At 33.2% G+C, this 25,777-nt stretch overlaps 1 protein-coding gene across 1 annotated transcript in view; it reads right to left on the bottom strand.

Moving 5' to 3' along the window:
* USH2A (usherin) overlaps nucleotides 1-25,777 on the bottom strand; it is a 777,454-nt gene that overhangs the window by 295,226 nt on the left and 456,451 nt on the right. The window contains 2 exon segments of the mRNA XM_079107116.1: nucleotides 18,459-18,621; nucleotides 23,852-24,003. Coding sequence (XP_078963242.1) covers nucleotides 18,459-18,621; nucleotides 23,852-24,003 — 315 coding nt within the window.

Genomic DNA, 25,777 nt, shown 5'->3' with positions numbered 1-25,777 from the left:
CAGGTACTTCTCCAAGGGTTGCTTAATCTAGAAACAAGATTCCCTACCATTTTGCCCAATGCATGTTTCTACAATCTCAATTTCACTCTTATCTTCTCAGACAATAGACCCAGTTCTCCAAGTTTAGATTAAGCACCATAATTAGCACCAGAAAGCAATAGAAGTGGGCTAAGTACAGAACAAATGCAGGCTGGACAGAGCTGCCCACCCAAAGGATAAGTGAGATGAAGCTGAAGAAAGAACATATGAAATATATATTCATAGAGCCAAAAGGAAGAAAGGATTCTAACAAAAGGCAAAATAACCATGAGGGGAAGTGACATATACTCCTTTTAAGTTGAAAAAAATAAATATAGAGTCAAAGAAACACATTGGAAATTTAAAAATTAAGTCTTTAATAAACCAACTTGAAAAATCTAGGAACTGAATAGAAAAAATCAGTTAAATCTAATAATCAGAGACAGGTTGATAGATCTGTAGGAAAAAAATGATCAGAAATATAATTGAGATTATTTTAAACGAAAGAACATCAACGTTATGAGGCTGAGGGTCATGTGGCAACTTCACCATAGGACTGCCTATCAGATGCTTCCAGCTGGGGAGTGCAAAGCCTGATGGAGAGATGGCTCAGGGTCAGTTAAAGATGATTCTAGATGTCTCAAGACTGGTTGAGAATATAGAAGCAGAATTGTGATTTTCTTGGTGGTTGAGTGGAGGTTCTGCTTTCTGTAGAGGTTTCCTAATTTACTTGAGGCATGGACTTGTCTGGACTATGATATTTATGGTTTCTACACACATAAAATTCTCAAGTTTTTCTGACATAGTTTTTTATTCCTTTACTATAATTCATCTTTGCCTTCATTAACAAAACTTATTTTTGTTGTTTGCTACCAAGAAAGTACTATAAATTGAGAAAGATATGAAATGATGTTCACCATTTGTTAACATCAGTTATTAACAGGTAGTGGGGTTTTAGTGAATGCTAGTTTACTCTATTACATGAATTTTAAAATCAGTGTTCATGGTATTTACAAAATGAAAAGAATCATGAGAGGATCCAAATATTCAAGGAAAGTATATAAATTATATTTTAAGTTGTAAGCAAATTATAATAAAAACAGTAGTCTGTAAACTATACCTTACAAACCAAATTTGGTCAGCAGTTTGTTTTTATGAATCAAGTTTTATTAAATCAAAGACAGTTATACTTCCAGGCATTGTCATGGTACAAATGCAGAATTGGGTAGTTATGGAAGAGATCATACTGCTTGCAAAGCCTAAAATGTTAACTCTCCTTACCTTTATAGAAAAAGGTTTGCCAACCTCTGAATTAAACAATTGAAGAGACTAACTCTTAAATTTTTTTGGCCTTCCAGAACAAAAGGAATCATTTCCAGGTTCCAGGTTGATTCTCTTGATTATACTTTTCTTGAAGAGTGTGGAATAGTATATGGGAAAAAAGCACTTGCTCAGATAGCCCTGAATTACATCAGTGCACTAAACCTTCATGAATGCTTTGAACATCTTGCATTATTCAGCAATTATAAATGCAAATTACTGAAAAGGAAAGAAGTAGGAAGAAAATATGTTATAAATAGTCCTCTAATTCCACATGCCTGGGGAGTTTGCCAATGGAAATCCAAGTGCATTGCTTGTACGGTAACCTCTATTCTAAAGGCTTAAAAGAGCAACTGAAGAGTAACTAAGGACTGCTTCAGTGAAAGAAGGATGGGTGTACTCTTTCAACTATTTCTGAAAGGTTTTTGCAAAGTGCTTAGTTATGTGCCTTCCGGAGGAAAATCAAAGATAGGTAATTTTCCCAAAACATGAAACGTACTTTTCTATAGATCCTGGTAAAAGTAAGTAAATGACTAAACAAGGCTAAAATGTTTATCTGAAGTAGCAAGTACAATCTTTATATTGCCTTGCACTTTATTTTAAGGAAAACAATCAGATAAGTGCACCAAATATTGCCTTATTCTAAATACAAAACAAAACAAAACAAAAAAAAAAGAATTACCCAATGGTTTAATTGTGCCTATGCAAAAATTTGACTTAAGAACCAAGAGTAGATGACTAAAGCCAGAGGCAAGAGCATTTTAATGTGGTACCATGAGTCCCAAAATAAGCATTCTATATGCAAAGACTCATATATGTTTGTTTGCTTTGCAAATTTTATGATAAATGTTATATTTATACATATGTATATATGTATGTATACATACATATATTAATGTTGACCTCTTGAACAACTGCTTAATTAATTTTACTTTCTTACCTGAAGTCAAACTGTTTTCCTCTTTTAAACCCCCAATATGGTGTCTTTCCAGACTGGATACTCATAGAAATTAAAAGAACTGGTCTGGGTCCATTCAAGGGCATTATATTAACCCTAACGCTTTTCTTAATGTTAAACTAAATCAGTTGGTATGGTTCAGCTCTAAAATAAATATGTGATAATAGATAACACTTCTGTCATGAGAAATAGTTACTCCTTACCTAATAGAACCCTAAGAATAAAACCTATCACTACCAATTGTATTAAGAAGATTTTGTTAAAAGAAAGAATACAGTTATTTTAAAACTTGACTTCATCTTAAGAAAAATATTGAGAAATTTAAAGAATTTAATAAGGTTATAGTCACATTTTAAGTCTTTATCTTTTAATCCTTGTTCATTCTTTGGGTGTGCATTGTCAGTATACAAATTAAGATTATTATCTGCCTTTTAAACACATTCATAACTCATAGATGCCAATAAGAATATTCGGTCCTTTTGGGAGATGATCAGAAAGAAACTGGCTAAAAAGCAGACCCGGGGATCTCCAATCCATAATCAAATATCTAGATTGATTGTGTCACTTGCACTTGTATTGATTTTAATTCGAGTAGCTCACCCAAGGGAATAATAAAAATGTGGAATAAAACTGATTTATGAGAACAAAATAAATCCTTTTGTGAGTGGTAATGAATTGGTACTATTTAACCCTTTCAATCACAGATTGAAAAAACTATTTATTTTTTAAGAATGCTGAGCTAGCCAAAAGAAGTCATATCAGAAATGCCAATACTGCCAAGTGCCATTACACCAAGTTGTAATGCCGGGGAAGAAATGCCGCTCTAAACTTGATGGAAGGCATTATTTGACATACGACATACTTTTAGCTTTCCTGGGCCAACTTCTATGTGTCATCACAAATGATGGACCTTTAGATCCAAGGTATTATGAAATCACTCAATAAATGTTTATTGTATTTATTTACATGATTTATAAGACAGCTAGAAGCAAGAGCAAAATATGGTGGTACAACTTTAACTACACTTAATTTTTTTCCCTGAATATAAATGTTTTATCTTATTCAAAACTTAGTACATAAAATGTTTTTTATTTTACTCAAAACTCAGTACATAAACAGCTAAATTGAGGGTATCTTAGGGATAACACACATATTCAGGTGAGTTATCTTTTCGTATATTTAGCACAATTATTTGCCTAAAAGAAAACTAGAAGATCTGGGGGCGGGGGGGAAAGGAGATGATTTGTACATATAACCAAAGTAATTATTTGAGTCTATCAATTTTGTCAAACAGCCAACCAGTTGTTTCAATGAGAGAAAATTCAATCAACTCACATTCCTTAAAATCTAATAGACAAAACATTCTCAATAGTTTACCATTGATTTAACTTTTAATTTTTCCACTGTGTTAACATCTTATGTGTGTGATTTAGACCTGTGCTGTCCATCACAATAGCCATTTTCCACATCTGTCTATCAAGCCCTTGAAATGTGGTTATGGTGGCTGAGGAATTGAATTTATTTTATTTAAATTAACTAAATTTAAAAACATCATTGTTTCAGTGTGCTACAAAACTCTTAAATATGTTTGGAACAACTTGATATGTGAAAACTTTATGAACTCTAAATACAAATCGTCTTTTTTTTTTTTCCCCTAGGTCTTCTAGTTTTCTAGAAATATATGATAAAGTATACCATCTGAATTGAAATACAATATAAGCATAATATATATCACATATACTTAGAATGAAAGATAATGCATTATCTCATTCACTTTAATAGTTTGATTATATATTTTGGATATATTAGAATGAGATAAGCTAAATTAATTTCAACTGATTTTTTATTTTTTAAAATGGATATTAGAAAGTTCAAATTACACATGAAGCTCAGGATATTTCTGTTGAGCTCTGTATTTGGTATCTGTATTTGGTATCTGTATTCTGATGTGCTAAAGGAAAATTCAAATCCAGGTTTAAAGTGTATATTCATTTTTATCTTAAGTTAATGGAAGAAAACCTCATTGTTTTAAGATCTGCCTCCATATATTTACATAGAATGTAGGTAAAATTCATTCATAGAATGCACAGATTTTGTTCAATATCTTGCATTTAATTCACAGTCCTAAAAACCTGATTTTAGAACTAGCCCTTGGAAGGGAGTGTTTTAAGAAGGAGTAAGGTGATTTGTTATCAGTTCTGTCAACGTGGCTTGTACTGTCATGGTGTTTAATGAAAGTATATGAAGGTACCTTTATCCTCACTGGCATAAAAAGGCTTTTAAAAAAATTAATATATTTTACTATTTACAATGAAACATAATTTAATTCAGTTTGATGGTACCATAATTATTATAGCATAATAATTTTTCTAGTATGATAACTTTTGCACAAATGCCACACAGAGTAAATCATTGAACAGGAAACAGGATACAAATCAAAAATATAATAAGAAACTCTATTATCATAAAGGAATAAATTATTGAGAGTACTGAAAGTGAAACACTTTAAGTTTAAGGGATTCAAGTAAGAGCAAGATGATAATAAACAATGACTGCAATTGGTTAGGTCTCTGAAAGAAGCCAAAACCTGAGAGTTTTAACATCCTTTGCATAATAAATTTGAGTCTTTTGTTCACAAGTCCTCATGAGAATTTTGAAGTTTTAAAGTCTCTTTTCTAAAATCTTCTGATAGTTTGATATAAAATTAAATGTGCTACAAACCACTCTTACTTTTTAGATTTTTTTTTTCTTTTGGCTTCATATTTACCTTCTTTGATTATAAAAGAAATAATTGTTTATTGTAAATTTTAAGAATATATCAGAAACTCTGAAGAGAGGTGCTAAAATTGTCTACAATCTCAAAATAATGTTACCTTATAATATTTGGTGAATTTTGGTGAATATTCTTTCATATATGCTTGCTGATCTACATCTACATGTTTTATAATTACAGAGTTTTAAAATGCTCACCATTTTAAAACTATAACAATACAAATATTTCATCATCAATAAATCTACACCAGCATAATCTTCTTAGTTTTCACTGCAATGTATTCAGTCCATATAGTTGAACATACAGGAATACCTTCCCATTGAGTTTTGTTATAATAACATCAGTAACATAATTTTGCAAATATTTTTGTGTATCTATTTGATTATTTCCTTTTTTATTGGCACTTATTAATTGTACAGAAAGGTGAGTTTCATTTTGGCAATTTGTTACACGCATGTAACATAATTTGAACAATTCCATTCCCTAGTACCTGACTTTTTCTTCCCTTCCTCCCTCAGCCTACACCTTGTCTTCTACCCTATTTGTCTCCCTTCTACTTCCATAATGTCCTTTCTATTTTTATTTTTTCTAAGTAGTTTCCACATATGAGAAAAACACGATGCTTCTTTGTCTGAGTCTGACTCACTTTGCTTAATATGATGTTCTTCAATTCCACCTATTTTCTTGCAAATGATATACTTTCATTCTTCTTTAAACTCTATTGTGTGGAGTTTATATATATGTATAAATAAATATATATATAAATGTATATATATATGTATAAACATTTTCATTTTCATTATCCATTCATCTATTGAAAGATTATCTGGGTATTGTGAATTGTGTTGCAATGTATATGGATATGCAAGTATCTCTGAAGTATGCTAACTTTAGTAATTTCCAAAGTGTCTATATTAAGTCACATTTACCACCAACAGTGTACGATTTCCTTTTTCTGCATATCCTTTCCAGCAAGTGTTGTTATTTGTATTCTTAACGATTGTATTGTTATTTGTATTCTACTGGGGTAACATGGAATTAATTTCAGTGTAATTTTGATTTGCATTTCCCTGACGTTTAAAGATGTTGAACATTTTTTCAAGTAATTGTTGACCATTTGTAATTCTTTTAAGAAGTGTCTGTTCAGTTTATTTGCACATTTATTGAGTGGGATTTTTTTTGTTTGTTTGGTTGGTTAGTTGGTTGGGTATTGAGTATTTTGAGTTCCTTGTATATTCTCACTCTGAATCCTCGGTTGGAAAAGTAGCTGGCCAAGATTTCCCCCATCCTATAGGTGCTCTTCACACTTGTTCCCTTTGCTGTGCAGAAGCTTTTGAATTTGATGCTGTCTGGTTTGTCTATTCTTGCTATTATCTTATGAGCTACTGGAGTTCTATCGCCTGTGTCTCTGTGTTGAGGTGTTTCCCCTGTTTCCTTCTAAGAGTTGCAAAGTTTCTGGTCTTAACTTAGATCTTTGATCCATTTTGAGTCGTATGCTTATTTCTTTTAAAAAATTTCAAAGAGGCAAATTGTGTGTTTTGCAAAGGACACAAATGGACATGAATATTTTAAACCTTGAATTTATTTTATGTGCTTGTTTTAATGATCTCAAATGAATTACTAGAAACAAATAATTATCAAATAGTTTAGTTTATGGCTTATTTAAAATACCCAATTTCTATGGGTTATATTTGTGACATAGCACTTGAATTAGAACTCTTTTTATTCAAAGTAAAAGAGTTCACTCTGTGTGTTATTGTATTACATACAGCTAAGTAACATAAATGAGTGGGCTAGACTCCTGTTCTTTAAGTAAACACCTCTTAATTTTCTATCTTCATGGAGTTGGGTAAATTGTTAATCCAGAGATTTCTAAACATTTATTGAAACTTGATTAAAATGGTATGTATTAATAATTAAATGTAATACCAATTGTTCTTTTTTTCATTATAATAACAAACGAACACAATCACAAAAGTAAAATACGAGGAGGGCATAACCCCTAACAAGAAATATGAGGCCTTAATGAAGAAAATAACTGTGAGATACAAAATGTTTAAATAAATAAAATCATAACTCATTTCCAGATAGTAACTATCTAAAGATATAAATTCCTCCAGAATTAATTTCTAACAAGGAGAGTCCATTAAAAAAAATGAGAGGTACTTTTTTCAACTCAATCTAATGTTCAGTTGGAAGAATATACATAAGAACTAAGAACTTTTAAAAATGAATAGTAGGCTAGGTACAAAGGTATTTTAAAAGATTTTAGAAGTTGAAAGCACAAAGATTAAATGAGCATACTGATGAGTTGGAGAAACAAATGTAAAGGGAAGAAATAAATAGCTCAGAGACAGTTATCATCATGCATACAGATTTAAATCTCTGATATATTTTGCAAAATACATCAATATATGTTTCAACTCTTGATGGAGAAAATTTTTATACAAAAAATAAGCCAAGATTTAATTATAAAAAATTAAAACACTACTTCCTAGACCTCAAAGACAAAAGGATAAATTGGATAAAATATTCAAAATTGTAATGACTATTAATTACTATTATAATGTTTAAGTGGTCAAATGTATATGGAATCAAATTTTAAAAGCCCCTAAAATCTTCTGGGCAAAGTGTGTGAGGAGATGAATAAGAAAAGCAAATAACTAGTAAGCATATGAAAAATGTTTGTGCTTAATAGGTAGAAAAGAAATAAAAATTAAAACAACCTACCACTTTTATCTATCAAATTGGCACAATTACAGCCAGCTAAACATATTTGTATGCTGTTAGAAGGCATGTGAATTTATGTGACCTTTCTTGAAAGCAATTTTCCAATGCATATCAGTAGTAATGAAAAGTATTCCCATCCTTTAATTTAGTAATTCCTTTTTTATCTGCGTATATTAAGGAAGTATGCAGGAGTATATGCTAATAATTAATGTTTTTAGTAGTAAAATAAGAAACCTAAATATCCAACAAAAAGGCATATTACATATGTACAAGAATGTTTTTATGTATTTTATGGGAAATATCCATGATATAATGTTTCATGTGTAAAATAGAATCCAAGAAATGTTTATAGTAAGATATCAAATACATTTACATTTGCATACACTAATGTGTATACACACATACACAATCTCTTCACAGGAATTAAGACTATATGTATAAAAGAAAATACATTTGTAATTGGTATCATGTCAATGAAACTACCTCCAAAGGAAAAAAAAATAAGGCTAAGTCAATATGGTAAGTCTGTAGTTACTAAATTTAAGCAATATTTATCAGGATAAAAACTGAAGAAACATTGAAAACACTTCACAGTTAGGGCAACTCTGTGCCAAAGTGCATGAAACAAGGAACTTGATTCTGCATGAAGTAGCTCCTGCTTAGTTTCCAGTCTCAACGTGTTTATTCTGTTCTTCATTCACTCAACGTGTTTATTCTGTTCTTCATTCACCCAGTCCAAGATACACTGGTGTTCTTTCCCTCAAATCCACTACAATTTGACCCTTCTTATAAGCGTCACAAATGAACGCTCCCTCTGGAATCTTCTTTCCTTTATTCTTCTCCGAAATGGTACCTAGTCATTTGTTACACTTACCCTAAAAGTCAGCAGCTTGTAAAGATTTTTCCTGACCCTCAAATTTACATTAAGTTCCATAATATGGAATATCTTATGATATATACTTTTATGTTAATCCTAATATTAACACTTTATATTTTTGTGTGATTAATTGGTTAATTTCAATCTCCTATTTTCAGCCCCAAGCCCCTTCAGTGCAGAGACTGTGCCTCATTTTTTTACTGCTATATCCCTAGCAAATGTCATTAGCTGTCTTGTTCTATAAAATAGATATGTGTTTGTTGCATGAATAAATGAATAAGTTTCTAGAATTCTATAATTTCAGATTTACGTTCCTGGGAATAAACTTCCCTTGATACCTCCCAAAAGGTATATACTTAGGAAAAATAAAAACAATTTTATATAAAACATTTACGTATCCAAATTCTTTGAAAACTATATAAAAGGTGTATAAAAACTATATAAAAGAATTTTTATATTCAATATCAATAAAAATTTTGTAAAGCAACTCATTGCTCATAAGAACTTCACTCCAGGATTTGGGAAATTTGGGCTGTTCTTATCCATAGCCAAAGTCCATCTTTTGAGAGTAATATGTTGCCTGTAACCCCCTTCTAACAATTTCCTTTCAGGAGAAATTAGAATGGGGTACATTTCCACAAAGATGCTGGGCAGAGTCTGAGACATGAACTGAAATCCTGTGGGCTGCATCCCAACTCAGGGTACAGCCCATGGTTACGATTTACATTTCATTATTGCATTGATGCCTTAAAAGACACAACAGCATAGAGTATGCACTTGCACTTGTTCATTATGTCAAGAAAATAGCCAATTATATATCAGACACAAATTCAATAAGTGGCTGTGTGACTGTTGAGAACAGATGAGTTCTTAAATAAGTTTGATAAATTAATGCTTAGCTCCATTCTTGTGGAAGAATATGTCCTAATTACACATTTCTATAGCTTTATTGGCCATGACATGATATACAATCAAAAGTGTCAATATATTCAGTGAGTATATATTCTATAGCCAAATGTTTAAAGTGACATATATTTTATTACCTATTCAAAATTTGGTCAACAATACAGTAATGATTTTTAATCCAGACAACTTTTTAAAATTTTCTGTGTGCTTATGTTTGCATGTGTTCGTTCCTCCAGAGATGTGTTGGAGATTTATTATGCAAAGGTATAATAAATGCAATCTTTCCTTCTTGCCTTTTTATCATTAGAGACAGTTGCTTCTCAAATTAACACTTACTTTAAACCTCAGAACAATTTCCTACAGTAGTAATTCCTAATGTCTATTGTGCTGATTTTAAAACAACATGTTAAATGGTCAGGGAGAGAGGCTCAGGGTTGTTGACTATAACTAAAAGAACTATCCACCACTACATGCATTTAATTTCTTTTACATCTCTATAATAAATTGCATGATCAATAACTGTATCGTGTGAACATAACCATAGTACAATACCTTTAACCCATCAGCACTCGATGAGTGTTTGTGTAAGACAGACTATCACTTGCTGCTGTACACATTTCCTGAGCTTAAGTATTCATGCTTTGGGTTTTTATTTTAAAAAAACAGAATAGACCTTTGACCTGCCCTTCTAAAATATGGATCCTGAAATCTGACTTCGTGGTCCTCAAAAGAAGTGACCAACAAGAAGTCATATTCCGCAGCTGCTGCAGTGAGGCAGACATTAGACTCCTTATCCCCACCGCTCTTTACTTCCACCCACAGAATACACTTTATAAGATCTCAGGCGAGATCACTCCCGCTGCCTGACCCTCTAACTCATTATGGGAAATGAATTCAAATTGCTTGAAAGGAAGCTGCCTCTTTTATCTTCCCACTGACTGACAAGTAACTACAAAGTTCTCCGACGGGATTCCAAGTTACAAGCTGTACTGCATCACTGGAACAATTCCCCCACCGGCGGGTTTTCCCAGAGGGCAGCGTGTCAGATATACTGCATGGCTTGCAGGCGCAGCTCTGAAAGTGCTCATTTCCCTCCACACTGAAAATCAGACATCAGGGACTATAAAACAAAGCTGTCCCTTTCCTAACAGCATTAGCCTTCCTGCAGACTCCTTGGAAGTCTAAGGGGTTCCCACGTATAATTATTTTCTTTACCTTCCCAAGAAAACAAATGCTTCTGTATTATTTTTTCCCTTGTAATTTTTGTAAGACAGAGTTTATTCTGGGAGGGAAGGCATCTAGAGAATCAGATTATGTGCGAAGATCTCTGAATTTCTCTAGGTAACCTTGAAAGATAGATTGCATTTCCTTCGTTTTCCAAGATTCTTTAGAGATTCACAGCATTTGAATATACTGACCCTCTGAAGCAACTCCTGAACAAAGTAAGCCTATTTTGGAAGGTGGAATTTTAAGGTAGTTAAAAATATGCTTTCGTCTCATTTATGCCCACAATACTTTATCCACTCGTACACTTTTAGTTTCCTCTGTTTTCTTTTGTTTCTAGGTGGAGATATGTGCCAAGGGGCAAACATTTGATACTGATGTGGGAATGAGATACTGGCTCCAAATTTTATAATAAATAATAAAATTTATGCTCTGAGGTTGGGGAATGGGGAATCATTATATTTATATTCCTCTTAACTTTTTACTTTTTTTTTTTTTTTTGGTATTGGGCATTGAACTCAGGGATACTCAACTACTGAGCCACATCCCTATTTCTGTTTTTTATTTTATTTAGAGACAGGGTCTCACTGAGATGCTTAGCACCTCAGTGCTGCTGAGGCTGGCTTTGAACTGTAATCCTCCTGCCTCAGCCTCCTGAGCCGCTGGGATTACAGGTGAGTGCCACGGTGTTCACCTATATTCCTCTATCTTTTGTACCTAGCCAAATCCTATTCGGTCTTAGAGAGGACCCCGACTCTTCCCAGATGTTCCTAGTGTCATTGAAACTTCATGCTCCTGATCCCCATCATGTCACCTCAAAAACCAAAATCTACTATTTCCCAAATCACCTTTATTCCTCAGGTATAGCCAGTCTCATTTATTTCTCTTATCACTCCTACTTAGTTTTCCTTGTTTGTTTTGCAGCATCTTATTTGATTACCAGTGGCAATTATTGGAGGAAGAAATGCAAGAAAAACAAAAGAAGTAAGGAAAATTTAACATTACACAAGTTGCCAAAAGATTTTTCCTGCAAAAATATTGAAAATCATATTCCTCTTTTGGCTTCCACCCGGGGGCTCTGACTCACATGTCCAGCCTCTTTTGTCAAGTCAGAAACACTGTGATTACTCCAAATTACTTTGCTTTGGAATCATCTACTCTCACAAAGCTATGATTTTTAAATTTACTGCAAAAATAATATGTGTTTCTTGAAGAATAAAAATGTTAAAATTTGAAGATAAGTCATTCCTCATACAACCACCAAAAGATGACATTCTTTTCAAATTTCTATTTGTTTTTTTAAAAAAACAGCCTGATAAACTAAGTTTTTTGCTTTTTATCAGGGCCATTCATTTTTAGGAGTGGGGAAGGCATCTGATTATGGCTAATTTCATAACTTATTCTTTCTTCCCTTTCCTTTCTGTCTTGGTTCTTTCACTCCACCATCCTTTTAAAAGACACATTTCTGGTTGGAGGTATGCACTCTGGAAACAAATGAGCCAGACCCTCAAGGTTGTACTTCTCTCTATTCAAGAAGAATTTTCAGAGATCCATAAAATGATGGCTTTACCAGTGTGAATGTATCAATCTGCAGGTTTATTTTTTTAATACTAAAAGAACATTTTCCTTTGCTGATGCCAAAGGATCATCTTAATTCACCTTTTTTTTTTCTTCGTAACCCACATTCTCTCTTTCTCAAATAAATATCTTTATTCTGTGTCACAATACAAAATAGGGGATTAGAAAAAAAGAGTCATTTGAAGATAAAAACGAAGCTGCAATCCAGTTTTTCAGAGCAGGTGAGAGTTAACGGTGCACAAAGGATTCAGCAATTAGCACACCCTGGTGCTTTGCCTTAGAAACTCAGACACAAAACAATCTGTCAGCTTATCAAGCAGTGACGATCCCTTCCCAATTCATTCAAAAGAAAGGATAATGAATTAAACAATTCTGCAGAAGAATCCACAGTAACTGCTTAAGACAAAAAGCAGGATGTGTGTGTTAAGACATGGTATTGTCTACTGAGAAAAGGATCAGTGCAAAAAATCTAAAGAAAGTCTGGTAAAGAAGCTGGCATTTGTAAAAAAAAAAAAATTGTATAGAAATTCAAAATATTTTCTTTTCCTTTCATAAAGTTACTTTTTTTTAACAACTGAATGGTTTTACAGCATTTGTAGCTGGAGATATTTTTGAACCTTTTAAAATAATTACACATACCTACATTCTCAGCACAGATTGCTTTCCCATACCTGGTTAAAGAAATTAAACTTTATCATTTTAAGATAAGTTTATTATACACCAGGTTTCCTTTACTTAGTTACATTTTTATTCCTAAGTTCACCCATTTCCTTTGTTTTAAAAATTGCATATTAAATACATAAGTAACTATTATAAATCTGTTACCTATCATTTAAATTAGTAGTTAATTAATTTATACTTAAGATTATATCTACTGATGGCTGGAATTTGCTCACCTGTGCAAGGTTAGCAACGCACTCTTGAGAGCTGTTGAGCAAAGTACTTCATCCAGGTCGGTAAATGGCACCTGCAGACTCTAGGAAAACTAATTTGCATCATATGTTCCTCATAATTGAATGGATGTTTCAAATCAGGTAGTATCCCACAGAAGTAAGTGCTAATCCTTATTTTTATGGTGGACATTAGCAAATGGCAGAAAGTATATTCTGGTACATCCCAGAGTGCTTCCGATGGTCTGTTAATTTTGCCATTCACGTTGGTTTGTGTTCACTCTGTCATCTTCTCACTGTTTTCATACTCACTGTAACTGTAACTAATGCAAAGGAGGAGGCCCAGTTTTTCCAAAAGGCTTCCGCCAACTAACTCTGCTCCATTTGTCACCCCACGTCCTGGTTTCCTTCTTGCCTCACATTTGAGAATGACTTGGGTGGTCCACCTGTCTTATCTTCACCCTTTGCAAATTCTAAAAGGCAGAGATCCTCAGGGTCCAATCTTTCGTACTATTTTATACAGCTCAGATTTTGTTTATTAGAAACTACTTGACAATCCAATTAATCAGTTTTTTTTTGTTTTCCATCTGGGAAAATGACAAAGAAAATTCTAGTAACAAAAAGAACAGAGATATTTGTAGCAATTGGATGATCAGCCAACATATAAATATAAATATGTGGTTTTCTGAAGACCAGGGATCTAAGTGTGATGTCTCCACATCATTTTTTAAAAGTAACTTTAAAATTTTTATTACTAACATGAATATATAAATTCATATTTTATAATTCATAGTTATATAGAACTCTATATAATTATAAAATATCCATGAATAAACTTACTGAAAATGTGCAAAATTAATATGAGGAAAACTTTAAACTCTTGACAAAGATGTAGAAAACAAATAGTTTAATCATATTATTGATTAGAAAACCCAACATCATAAAGATATTAATTCCACCTAAGTTATCTACAGATTCAGTAATAGTAATAGACAGCATCAAGATTTCTGGAAGGAATTAGAAATATATAAAAGCTGTTTGAAAGAAAGTAAAGATAAGTAGGAAAAATTAGTAAAATAATGAGGGGAAATATACATAAAAAGTATGAAATATATTCTTCAGCTTTAATTATTAAAGTACTAGATAATGTAAATAAGGTTACAGATCTGTCCAGACATGATTATAGATACAAGTGGAAATTTAGGACATTTTAAATCAGCAGAGAACAATAGGGATTACTTAATAAATACTTTTGAACAATGGGTTTTTTTTTGAAAAAAAAAAAAAAAACAAAACAAGGTTTGATCCACATGTTACATAAGATGTTAGAATAAATTCCAAATGGGTTGAATATAAATATTTTTAGAAGAATACATTAAAGTGCTAGAAAGTACTAAAAAAATAACAAAAGGAAAAGATTGCTACTCATACAACAAATTTTCCTAATAGATAAGGAGCTCCTGAGGCTCAGTAAAAATATGGGCAAAAGATATAAATGAATTCACAGAAAAAGAAAAGCAAATAGGTTTTGAATATAAAAGTAAGTTCAAACTAACTCCTAATAAGTGGGATCCATGCTTATGATAGTATGAAATACTTTTTTCTTTCTTTGCTTTTTCTTTTTTTTTGGAGACTGAGTCTTACTATGTTGCCCAGACTGCCTGGCTTTGAACTCCTGGATTCAATCGATCCTCCTGCCTCACCCTCCCAAGTAGCTGGGATTACATGTGCATGTCACAGTGCCTAGCTGAGACTATTTTTAACATACAAATTGGCAAACGTAAGTTGACAACAACTGATCATAAGGCTGGAGAGATCTAGGCCCTCTTGCACTTTTCCTGAGACTAAATAGCATAGCCTCTTAGAGTAAAATTTGACAGCATCTTACAAAGTTAGAAATTCATATTTTCTTGAACTGACAATGCATTTTAAGGAATTTATCACGCTGACATCCTTGTAAAAAATTTGTAATCGCACATCTCTACGTTTATTCATTAAGGCATTCTTTGATATAGCAAAAGATCATAAACAACTTATGTCTATTAATAAGAAACTGGTTAAACTAATGATAGTACCAGTCATACCATCAAATACTATGAAGATGTTCAAAGAATTAGGAAGTTCTTAGATACTTGTGTGACAATGTCTTTTAAATTATCAAACTGGGAAAAATGTGGTACCCAGTAACGCGTACAACTTGGTATCATTTGCATAAAAAGTTGCGTGTATGGGATGAAGATTATAAATATTTAATAAGGGGATACATGTGTTTACTTTGGTGTATCTTTAATAGTTCTAGAAAGAGCTAAGAAACTAAGCACCCTAGTTTCCTCTGAACTCCAGTTCAGATATTGAACTTTGTTTAATTTTTTGAACTTTTAAATTCATATTCATGAGAATATATCACTTGGTCAAAAGTAAATAATTTTCTAAGAAAAATCACACTTTGATACATGCTGTCTCATTTGTTATGAAACCTAATGTTGACTTTGTAAAGTGGTTAGTGGAGTTGACCTGCAGTATAGAGTCCCTGGGTTTCTTTCAAAGACAGCCTAACATTCCAGACTACAAAACTGGCCCAGCAGCAGGCACCCTTATCTTGAAGCTAAGCTTCTTCTTTCCTGCTGAATTTCCCTATCTTATAAATTCTAACCACCACCTCTTTAGCAGCCATCACAGGAAAGGATGAAATACAGTTGTTCATTATGTCAAGGAAATAACCAATTAGTCATTCGACAATTCAATAAGCTTTGTATAAATCCAGTGAACAGATGATATCTTAAATAAGTTTGATGAATTAATGTTTAATTCATTTCTTGAAGAGCCACACAGACCTCCCTACACTCACAGTTAAATGTCACCCAGCTGCTGATGGGTGACAGAACAAGACAATATTTGAAATCCTCTTACTTAACAGTGGACATGAAGTTTCCAGTGACAGGGAACCAATGAAATGAATTTCCTGGTACCTATTCCAAGTTGTTCCTTTTGCTTCCCAACTCAGTCTCTTTCAGCCCCAGAGTTGAACACACACTGCAAAACTCTTTAAGTCAAATCTTGTAATTGCTTCCAATTTGTCTGTTTTGCTTTTGGCAATTAACAAACTGAAATGTTATCATGAAGGAGTTCATCTCATTTATAAGACCAGGTTCTCCCTCAACTAAAATATGCAGGCACTCTGTTCTTTATTACCAGCAGGAGATAAATGGCTGGTTTTCGTTGCTGAAGAATATATAATGGTTAAAAAGTCACTTTTTTCCTCCAGCTCTACATAAATCACAGAACTAGTCAATATTTAATAATGCTTGCCTTGGTCTGGAGTCCCTTGATCACCCCTGTCATGTGTAATAGCTCCCTCTCCGATATCTTTGACATAAAAGCCCAGCTTTACTGCAATACTAACATGTAGAGGGTCATTACGGATCGACATTTACCTTAATCTGTGACTGCCAACCATGAACCGATAAATTCCAGCAGATTCCACTGGGAGAAATCAGTAAACTTCTCAGTGGAAAGAACTGAAGGAAAATTCTGCCGAGAACAGAATACATTTTCTACAAGGGCTGCTCTGCAAATGGGTTCTGACTTTTGAAAGTTCTCTTGCTGCGCAGCTTTGCAACATTTAATACCGTTTTGATGGTTTGAGAGACGGGATGACAACCAAAGATGACATGACTTAGAAGGCAAGCAGAAATTTTCTCTGCAAAAACAATGCAAGATTAAACACAAGGGGGAATATGGCTCTTGCATTATTCACCCAGCTGCCTTGGCGGAAATAGCTGGGCTGTCACGGGTCCGGCCTAAATGTTGCTTCTTTTTTCAAATCGATCATCACTCCTTCACCTCATAATCTTACAAGTGCTTCACAGCAGAATACATCAAAGCCCTGATTGCATAAAAAAGGGACACACCAATCTTTGAGGGGATCAGCTCCGACTCTGACACACGCTTCACTCATTCATTGTGCACTTACTTGCCAACATGGTAGGAAAACAAGAACACTCTCCTCAAATTTTGAAAGCCGTGCTTTCTTTTCTCACCTTGTTTCACACTTTGAGGATGTTCTAGCTTTCACATAGTAAGAGAGAATTCAGAAACAAAGAAACTTTTGAAATCTGAGAAATATTATTTTCTTGTTGATAACCCATGTGACTATAGACATGATATTGTGTATTTGCTACTAAATTAAAAAGCAACACTGAAAACATCTCCTAGAAAAACAGCATGATCACTTAAGAAAAATGATAAAAGAAAACACTTAATAAAAATAAAAAGTAATGGTATCTAGTAAAACATATGCCTGCATTTCGCTATGGCAGGGATTGCTTAAAATAAGAGCACCTTATTTACTGAATTGGGTAGTTTTTAATAGTTCTTACAAGGAACCCCATGCAGTCTAACTTATGTTTATTCAGTTTATTAGAGCACATATCTGTATTACCAACTTATCTAAACATATTAAAACTGTCGCAAAAGTAGTTTACTTAAGATGGAATGAAAAATTAAAACTTATTTTTTTTTTTTTCATAAGCAGTATTTTAAGTTTGAAGCATATTTTAGGCCAGGGAAGAATACACAGCATATCTCCTTAACCTGAAAGTGCAGGTAGTATGTAATACTATAAATGCTGTTTTTTTCTATACCTACAAGTCTATGATAAAGTTTAATTTATATATTAGGTCTAGTAAGATTTTAATCACAATAATACTAAAATAGAACAATTATAACAATACCCTATAATAAAAATAATGTGAATGTAGTTTCTGTGGAATTTTCTATTTAATATTCTTGGACCTTGGTTGACAGCAGGCAACTGAACCAACGGAAAGTAAATCCGTGGATGAGGGGAGACGACTGTACACCAGATTGATCCTTCTCAAATTTGAGCATGCACCAGAACTACCCAAAAGATAGGTTAGAACACAGATTGCTGCATCCTGCCTCTCTGATTCTGTAAGTAGAGGCTGGGACCTGAGAATTAACATTTCTAGCAATTTGTCAAGCCTGGCTATTGCTGCTGCTCTGGGGACCACACACTGAGAAGTGCCACCCTGGCTCATTGGTATTGGTTATTATTAGGAAAAAATAAAGAAATCAAACTCTGTGGCCCAAAGAAAGATTTTTCAAATGAAAACAAACTGTTTTCTAATGTTGTTTAAAGTTTAAAAACGACACACAAATTACCTTGATCTACATAGAAAATCCCAGTAAAAAGGACTGAGTATGTTAAGTTTCCATTGGGACGAAAAGGTGCTTCCCATCTCACGTGGGCTTTCCGGGATCCCTCTGTTTTGACAAACACATTTACTGTTCCTTCAGGAGGAGCTTCTAGAGTTCGATTTTCCACCTGTGAGTATAAAAAGATTTATTTTTGTTTGCAAATAAAATAAGTACATGCTTCGCTTTGAGCATATTTCTTCAAAGAATTTCTTTTTGCTGTGAAGTAAACTATTTTGACAGTAGCATCTTGTCTGAATACCTCATTTTGTCAGCAGGATCAAAGCATACCTCATGTTTTCTTCCTCCTGCTGTTAAAGCTTAGAATTTGAGCTCCTGACCAAGGTAGTTGTTTGTGATTTCGAGACTATGTGGATCTGCTCACACTGTGATTGTGCCTACGGCTGTGCATCACCATAAACTATTTTAGAACTGCTTAAAAATAATTTCTGTGTAATTGCAAAAGAGAAGAAATGTATAGTCTGTTTTCATAAGTTCCTGACGAAAGCAATAGACTCCTTTTTGACAAAAGCCATAAGAAGTATCTCTTTCTCTCTCTCTCTCTCTCTCTCTCACACACACACACACACACACACACACACACAAATTTAATCTCTGAGCGAAGTCCCTATTAGGTATGTAAAGATGGCATCATGCTGATGTTAAGAGATAAATGCTTCTGAGTGACTCCCTCTCTAAAGTCTAACCACAAAAGAAGCTGATAAAGTATTAACCAGCCTATACAGAAAACAGCAAAAGATGAATCCTTTCAAGAGAAGGACTTAGTACAGAGTAATTTTAAACTGAACAGGGTCAGAAAGATTTTGATATCTAAATAAGTAAAATGCCTAAGTGACCACAGGAAGATGAATTTGAAGAAAGAATACAAAGGTTAAAAGACTTTTAAAATTTTTTAAAATTTGTTTTAATTAGTTATACATGACAGTAGAATGCACTTTGATACATCATATATAATGGAGTATAATTTCTCATTCTTCTGGTTATACATGATCTAGAATCCCACCAGTCATATATTTTGATCATTTTTAATAATTTTTATTGGTGCATAATAATTATATGTAATAGTGGGATTTGTGACACATTCATACACGTACATTTGATCAATTTCACTGGCTTAAACTTAGTAAACTAATAACCACAAATTCATAAGCAACACTTACAAATATTTGACCTTTCACAATTTATTAAATATGTTGATGATTTTGACCTTACTCTTAAAGCAGACAGGCTCATGCTTTACAAGAATGTGATCAAACATAAAATTCTTAGGCAAGCAAATATTCTCAATTATGAAGCTTTTATTTGTTAAGATGAAAACACTTTCCCAATTATGAAAATAAATGTGAAAAAGACAGAGTGTTAATTTTTAATAAGTATGAGGCCACAGGATATTTTATTTTCATCAGTTATTTTCATCAGAGAATAGCTATGGGGTTTTTTAGATCTATGATTCCTACTCAAAAAATTTTTAAAGTCTAATAGCTATATACAAAAAGTGATAAAGAAACTAGATTAAAACATGCTTTTATCATTTTAATATTTCATAATAATGCAGTCAGTTTCATTATGTCTACATGTATGGTTGAAATTATTATATAGACAATGATTTTTCAAGTGTTCCAAATAAAATGAGAATCAAAAAGTTGAATAATTAAGGGTAATTCCAGATACTTATAATATCCACAAATAACTGGTTAGTTCAAAATATGTATTTTTAATTTTTTTCCTTAAGTATCTGAATAGACACTCCAGCTTTTACTTGAAATTAAATTTGGCAATTGTATTATTTTGCTCTGACTGGACTTTATTTTAGGCTTTCATTTATCTACTTTGCTTTAAATGGAGTTTTAAGAAACAGGTACTTGGCTTTGAAACCTCCCTTGACACAGAAAAAGTATTCAAGAGCCAATGTGTAGCAAAAACAAACATTTTAATAACAATTTCATCGCTAACGAAAGTCATTCCATTTTTTCAGAAATTCTTGTATAAATATTTCATTTTTTATAGCAATTTTTTTTAAGGTAGGCATTGATTCTCTTTATAATAGTTGAGAAATCTGTGGCTTAGTAAAATCAGTGTGCTTATCAAGGAATAACAGGTTTTGAGCAGTTTTCCATATGATAGTTTCTTGACTATAACATATATTACCATTAAGATTTAGATACTGCTGGGCATGGAGGTTCATGCCTCTAATCCCAGCTACCTGTGAGGCTATGGTAGGAGGAGGACAAGTTCAAGGTTGGTCTGGGCAATTTAGGAAGACCCTGTCTCAAAATAAAATTTAAAAAAGAATTGAAGATGTAACTCAGTGCTTGCCTATCATGTGCAAGGTCCTGAGTTCAATTCCTAGTACCAGAAAAAAATAAAAAAGATTTAGATGTTCAAATAGCAAATTGATTTGTATCTCTGCAAAAATGAATGTGTGTGTGTATTTCTGAGTGTGCATCTGCCTGTGTAAGCAGGTCATCACTGATAAACCAAGGCAGCTTTTTAACCATATTGTATAGTAGTGACCTGCAGCTTTGCAACTCATCTTTAAGATGACCCCTAGAAAATGGATCCAGTGAATGTTACAAGGTCAGACCCAGTTGTAAAATTTTCAGAATTAGGACCCACTATGGTGGGGAGGGAGCAAAGTGATTTCCTGAAATGTGAAAAGTTTCTAAAACAATTGAAAACATTTTTAAAAGTCCTTTGCTATTGCATTCTATGTCAATTTGTTCATTGTTTTAAACATTAATAAAAACCTGTTTGGTGGATTTAATTTGACAATGCACAATAGCATCTTTAAATTAGAATCCAATGCATTACGAACTATTTTTTTTTTACATTAGATTCTTCAAATGACAAATTTACAATTTAAATGGGCAAGAAATGAAAAAAACCACAAGAGAATCAGATAAGTTCATAGTAATTCTACCTGAACCACCACTAATAGTTAACTTTGGTCAGTCCAGGCAAGCAAAGCCTATTGAACTAATAAAACACTAAAATGATAAGAACATATAATTTATTATCAAATTATATGTTTGGCCTTTAAAATATTCTATTTTACTAAATTTGCCTCCCCCACATTTTTCTACTAACTTAAAAAATTATGTTAGCAACTTGCCAATTTTGAGAGTGAACCCTACCACTTTAGACAGTATGTATCTGTTATAGAAAATATTGAACAGTATTTCCCTGCATGCTTGGATAACAATGGTATCAAATAGGTAGAAGATGTAAAATAAACAAACTTCCTCTGAAAAGCAAAAATTATTATTAATGACTATTATTGTAGGTGAGTAAAAAATTACTCTTAAAATATTCTTTGATTTCTATAAGCAAACAAATTAAGAATAATTTGTGTCAATGAAATTTTCATTTAAAATGCTATTACACTGGGCTTTAAAGAATATCTTTAGGAGAAATACATACTCTACTGCTATGTTTAGTTGAATCTTTTTGAATATCAATTATCATTTAATGATAGGAAACTCTGGCTCTGAAGACTGATTCATAGATTTCTTAAATCAGTAAGGACACATTAAAAAAATCAACACAAAGGAACTGGATATGTAATATTCTTTAGGATGATGGTGGATTTGCAGGGCTGTGCAGAATAATCAGCTATGTAATTTCCAGGGACAAAATGCATATTGTTATTGGCACAAAATGTTTCAGAAACCAATTGAAGACCAGGAGTTTTAACTTCTTGGCAATGTATAGTTGACTTGTTCTAAATGAAGACATTGTTGTTCAATCCCAGTGATTAGAGATGGATCATTGACTAGAGAAAAGTGTTTGCATACTGACTACAGGATAAAGAAAAGTCCCATGGTGAGAAAAATCACTGTGCTGTAAGTCAGGATTGAGTCTACAATGGACAAGGCCATGGCAGAATAGGTTTTACAATCCAATTCTGTTTTTCCCCTTCTCATCAGGATACTGTGGCATTTGATTTCTTAAGGTTAGCATCACCTACTATCTGCACAGGACACAGATCAATAACTGAGTCCCCCTTGTTTAAAGTTCCCAAGACATCAGGAGATGATGTGGGAGTCAATTTAGTAGCCAGAACCCCAATTTGAAATTTGTATTTAGAAAACATGTATATTTCAAGCTTACATGAAGTGTTCTTTTGTTCCTTTTTCTTTTTTTGAATGGAGAGCAAAAGCTGGCCTATTGCCATTCCTGCTTTTAAGGGTAAGTATCCATCAGAGGAATCTGGGCTATAAAATGCTTAATGGCAATAAAGACCACAGCTCAGCTCCACCGATGGATGATGTTAGCTGCTTGGAAAGCAACCAATCTCCGAAATGAAATGGGAGGCGTGATCAAAAATAAGGAAGCAAAAAATTAAACCATAGAGCTGTTTTTCAAGGTAATATTTATATAATACACTCTTCAATGAAGACAGAGTGCATTAAAATGATAGGGAATTAGCAAACATTGCCAAAAAAAATCTAAAACTAATGAGTGGTTCCCTTAAAAGAAGCTAAATCTAATTAATCAAAAGAAATATAAAAGTATAGTGTGGTGTCTTAAAACTACGCAATGCTATGCTAGAATATGACAATTGCGCATTATTAATTGGATTCAAATAATTATATTAGAAATGAAAAGCACAATTTTGTCAAGTTCTTCACTCCTAACGAAATGTAGATATACATTGTAGTTTTCTGAAATGTGGATATGAAGAACTGGTATTAATGTACTTTTAAATACTGTTCTTATGAAACTATATCACATCATTGAAATATAAATATTTTATTGTAAGATATGAGATAAACTCAGCCTTTCAATTAATTAACCCAGTTATTGGGGAGCAGAGTTGTCCTACATGAAAATTACAAATTTTCAATTTTCACTTTTAGTCCTAAAAAAAAATCTTAATTTTGAGTCATAATTAGGAAGGAAAATATCTACCTTACACATGCCACTAAGTTACACAAAATTTTATGTAAGTCTGCTAAACCAACCAATTTACCTATCTTTCAGTAAAATGCATATGCTATCCTTCCCTAGAACTGTGTGCAGTCTCAAAATTTATGTTGAATATAAAATCTTACTAACTCTTGTGTGTGTGTGTGTGTGTGTGTGTGTGTGTGTGTGTGTGTGTGGTCCTGGGGATAGAACATAGAGTCTGGTGCATGCTGGGTGAGTTCTCTATATTAAGCGACATTCCCAGTCAAAATACTAATAACCCTTAAATGATCTTATATAAGAAAGAAAATCTCCCATCATGCTGGAAAGGATACCCATGCAGAGTGTAAGTCACCACCTCTTATTTCTTCCTTGATATTCAGTATCAATTGACATTTGATACATTTCAGGATACAAACTCATATACTCACCAGTGGGCCCAGAGCACAACCTTTGGCAGTACATGCTTGGACTCTGAAGGAATGTAAGCTCCCAGGAGCAAATCCATAAGCATGACAGCTGAGTTCTGAGGAATTGTGAATTAAAATACCATCTAGATATAATCCATAACTTGTGATAACACCTGGGAAGATAATAATTGACTTTTAGTATGACCACTAGACAACAAAGAAGAATGTCTTATGAAAGCAAGCACTTCTTGATATGATTTCCAGTTTCATAGTCACTGTCTAGTGCCTGGTATCTCCCTTGGCTAAACCCTGTCTCTTTCTAAAAGATAAAGCAAATTTTACCCTTCAACATCAGATTGTTAAGCCAATTATCATAGAGGCAGAAACACAGCCCAATAGTTCCAGTTAGAGAATCTACTGCATAATTTTCATGCTGTCATTTATGTTCCAGATCAAAAAATGAATAAATGGAGTACATTTGTGATATTTATTTCTTTCTGAAAATATATTCTTAATAGATGTGCTTGAGAAGTAAAGTGATCTTATTTGTTATTACATAATATATTACTCCCAGTGCATCAGCACTGTCCTCAACTTCTGATATACACTGAGACTTCTTATCCTTCACATCACAGCCTTTCCATAATAGAGGCAGTATTACTGCCACCATTTTATAGGTGAGGAAACTGAGGTACACAGTTTAGGTGACTTGCTAAAGGTCACACAGCAGGTAAGCATTTGAATTAGGATTTGAATCTAGATGTTTATACTCCAAAGCACTTCTTCTCAGTAGCATTAAGTGACTTACATGTTAAACCTTGAGTTAACTGTACAAATTACATTCATGAATGGGTTAGAGAAACTATGATGTGCTGGTTTTAATGATCAATTAAAATTATTTCAGAAGGAAAATCATATTTACTTGGAATCAAACTATTAGATACATGATAAATTTAAGTGGTTATTTAATATAATTGTTTTACTTACTCAGCTGAAATATTTCCATGAAAAGGAAAATAAGGATGCACAACCAAGGGTCTATGCTTATAAGGAACATGAATTCCCAAAGTTTCTGTATTAGTCAGTGTTTTTTAGAGGAACAGAATCAACAGGAAGTATGATAATAAAAAGGGATTTATTAGATTGGCTTATGTTATCAGAAGCTGGATAGTCCACAATAGCCATCTGCAGGCTGGAGAGCTGAAAGAACCAGTAGCCACATAGTCCAAGAGGCTAAAGCCCCAGAATAAGAGGCATCAACGGTGCTACCCTAGTCCCAGACTGAAGGCTTCTGGAAACTCCTTGGAGAATCAGGGGCAGAGTCTGCTTTAGAAGAGTGAAGAAGCCAGAGTCTGATATCCTTAGGTGATACCAGTAGCAATCAAGAACCCATTCAAGAAGAATCAAGTTTGCATCTGCATCTGCTTCCTTGTTCTTCCAACTTTCCAGCCTGCAGACAACTATTGTGGACTATCCAGCTTCTGGTCACATAAGCCAAACTAATAAATCCCTTTTTATTATCATACTTCCTGTTGATTCTGTTCCTCTAGAGAACCCTGACTAATACAGAAATTGATACTGAGAAGTGGGGTCATTGCTGTGACTAACCCAACCATGTGGATCAGAAGTGTTTTGAGTTTTTTGGAATTGGTGGGAGAAATTTTGAGATGTTTAGCTGTGAAATAGCTGAATGAAATCGTTACCAAACATTAAACTATGGGAAACAAAACGTCGAGTCCATTCTTAATTAGAACTACTTTCAAAGTGAAGGTAATTTATAGTGGCCTCCCTGAGTATGTTCCTCAGGAATTATCTTAAATGTTACTTTGTCAGATAGTCTTTCCCCAGGACTGGAGTTGGCTACTTCTTCCATAGCACATGGCACAGCTCCACCATAGCATTATCCATTTATCACATTATTAGTATTATTCCTTATTTAATTGATTA

The sequence above is a fragment of the Sciurus vulgaris genome (assembly GCF_902686455.1).
Source record: "Sciurus vulgaris genome assembly, chromosome: 12".
In the NCBI taxonomy this organism is placed as follows: domain Eukaryota; kingdom Metazoa; phylum Chordata; class Mammalia; order Rodentia; family Sciuridae; genus Sciurus; species Sciurus vulgaris.
The sequence above is the reverse complement of the archived record's forward strand: the minus strand, read 5'-3'. Positions and strand labels throughout refer to the sequence as shown.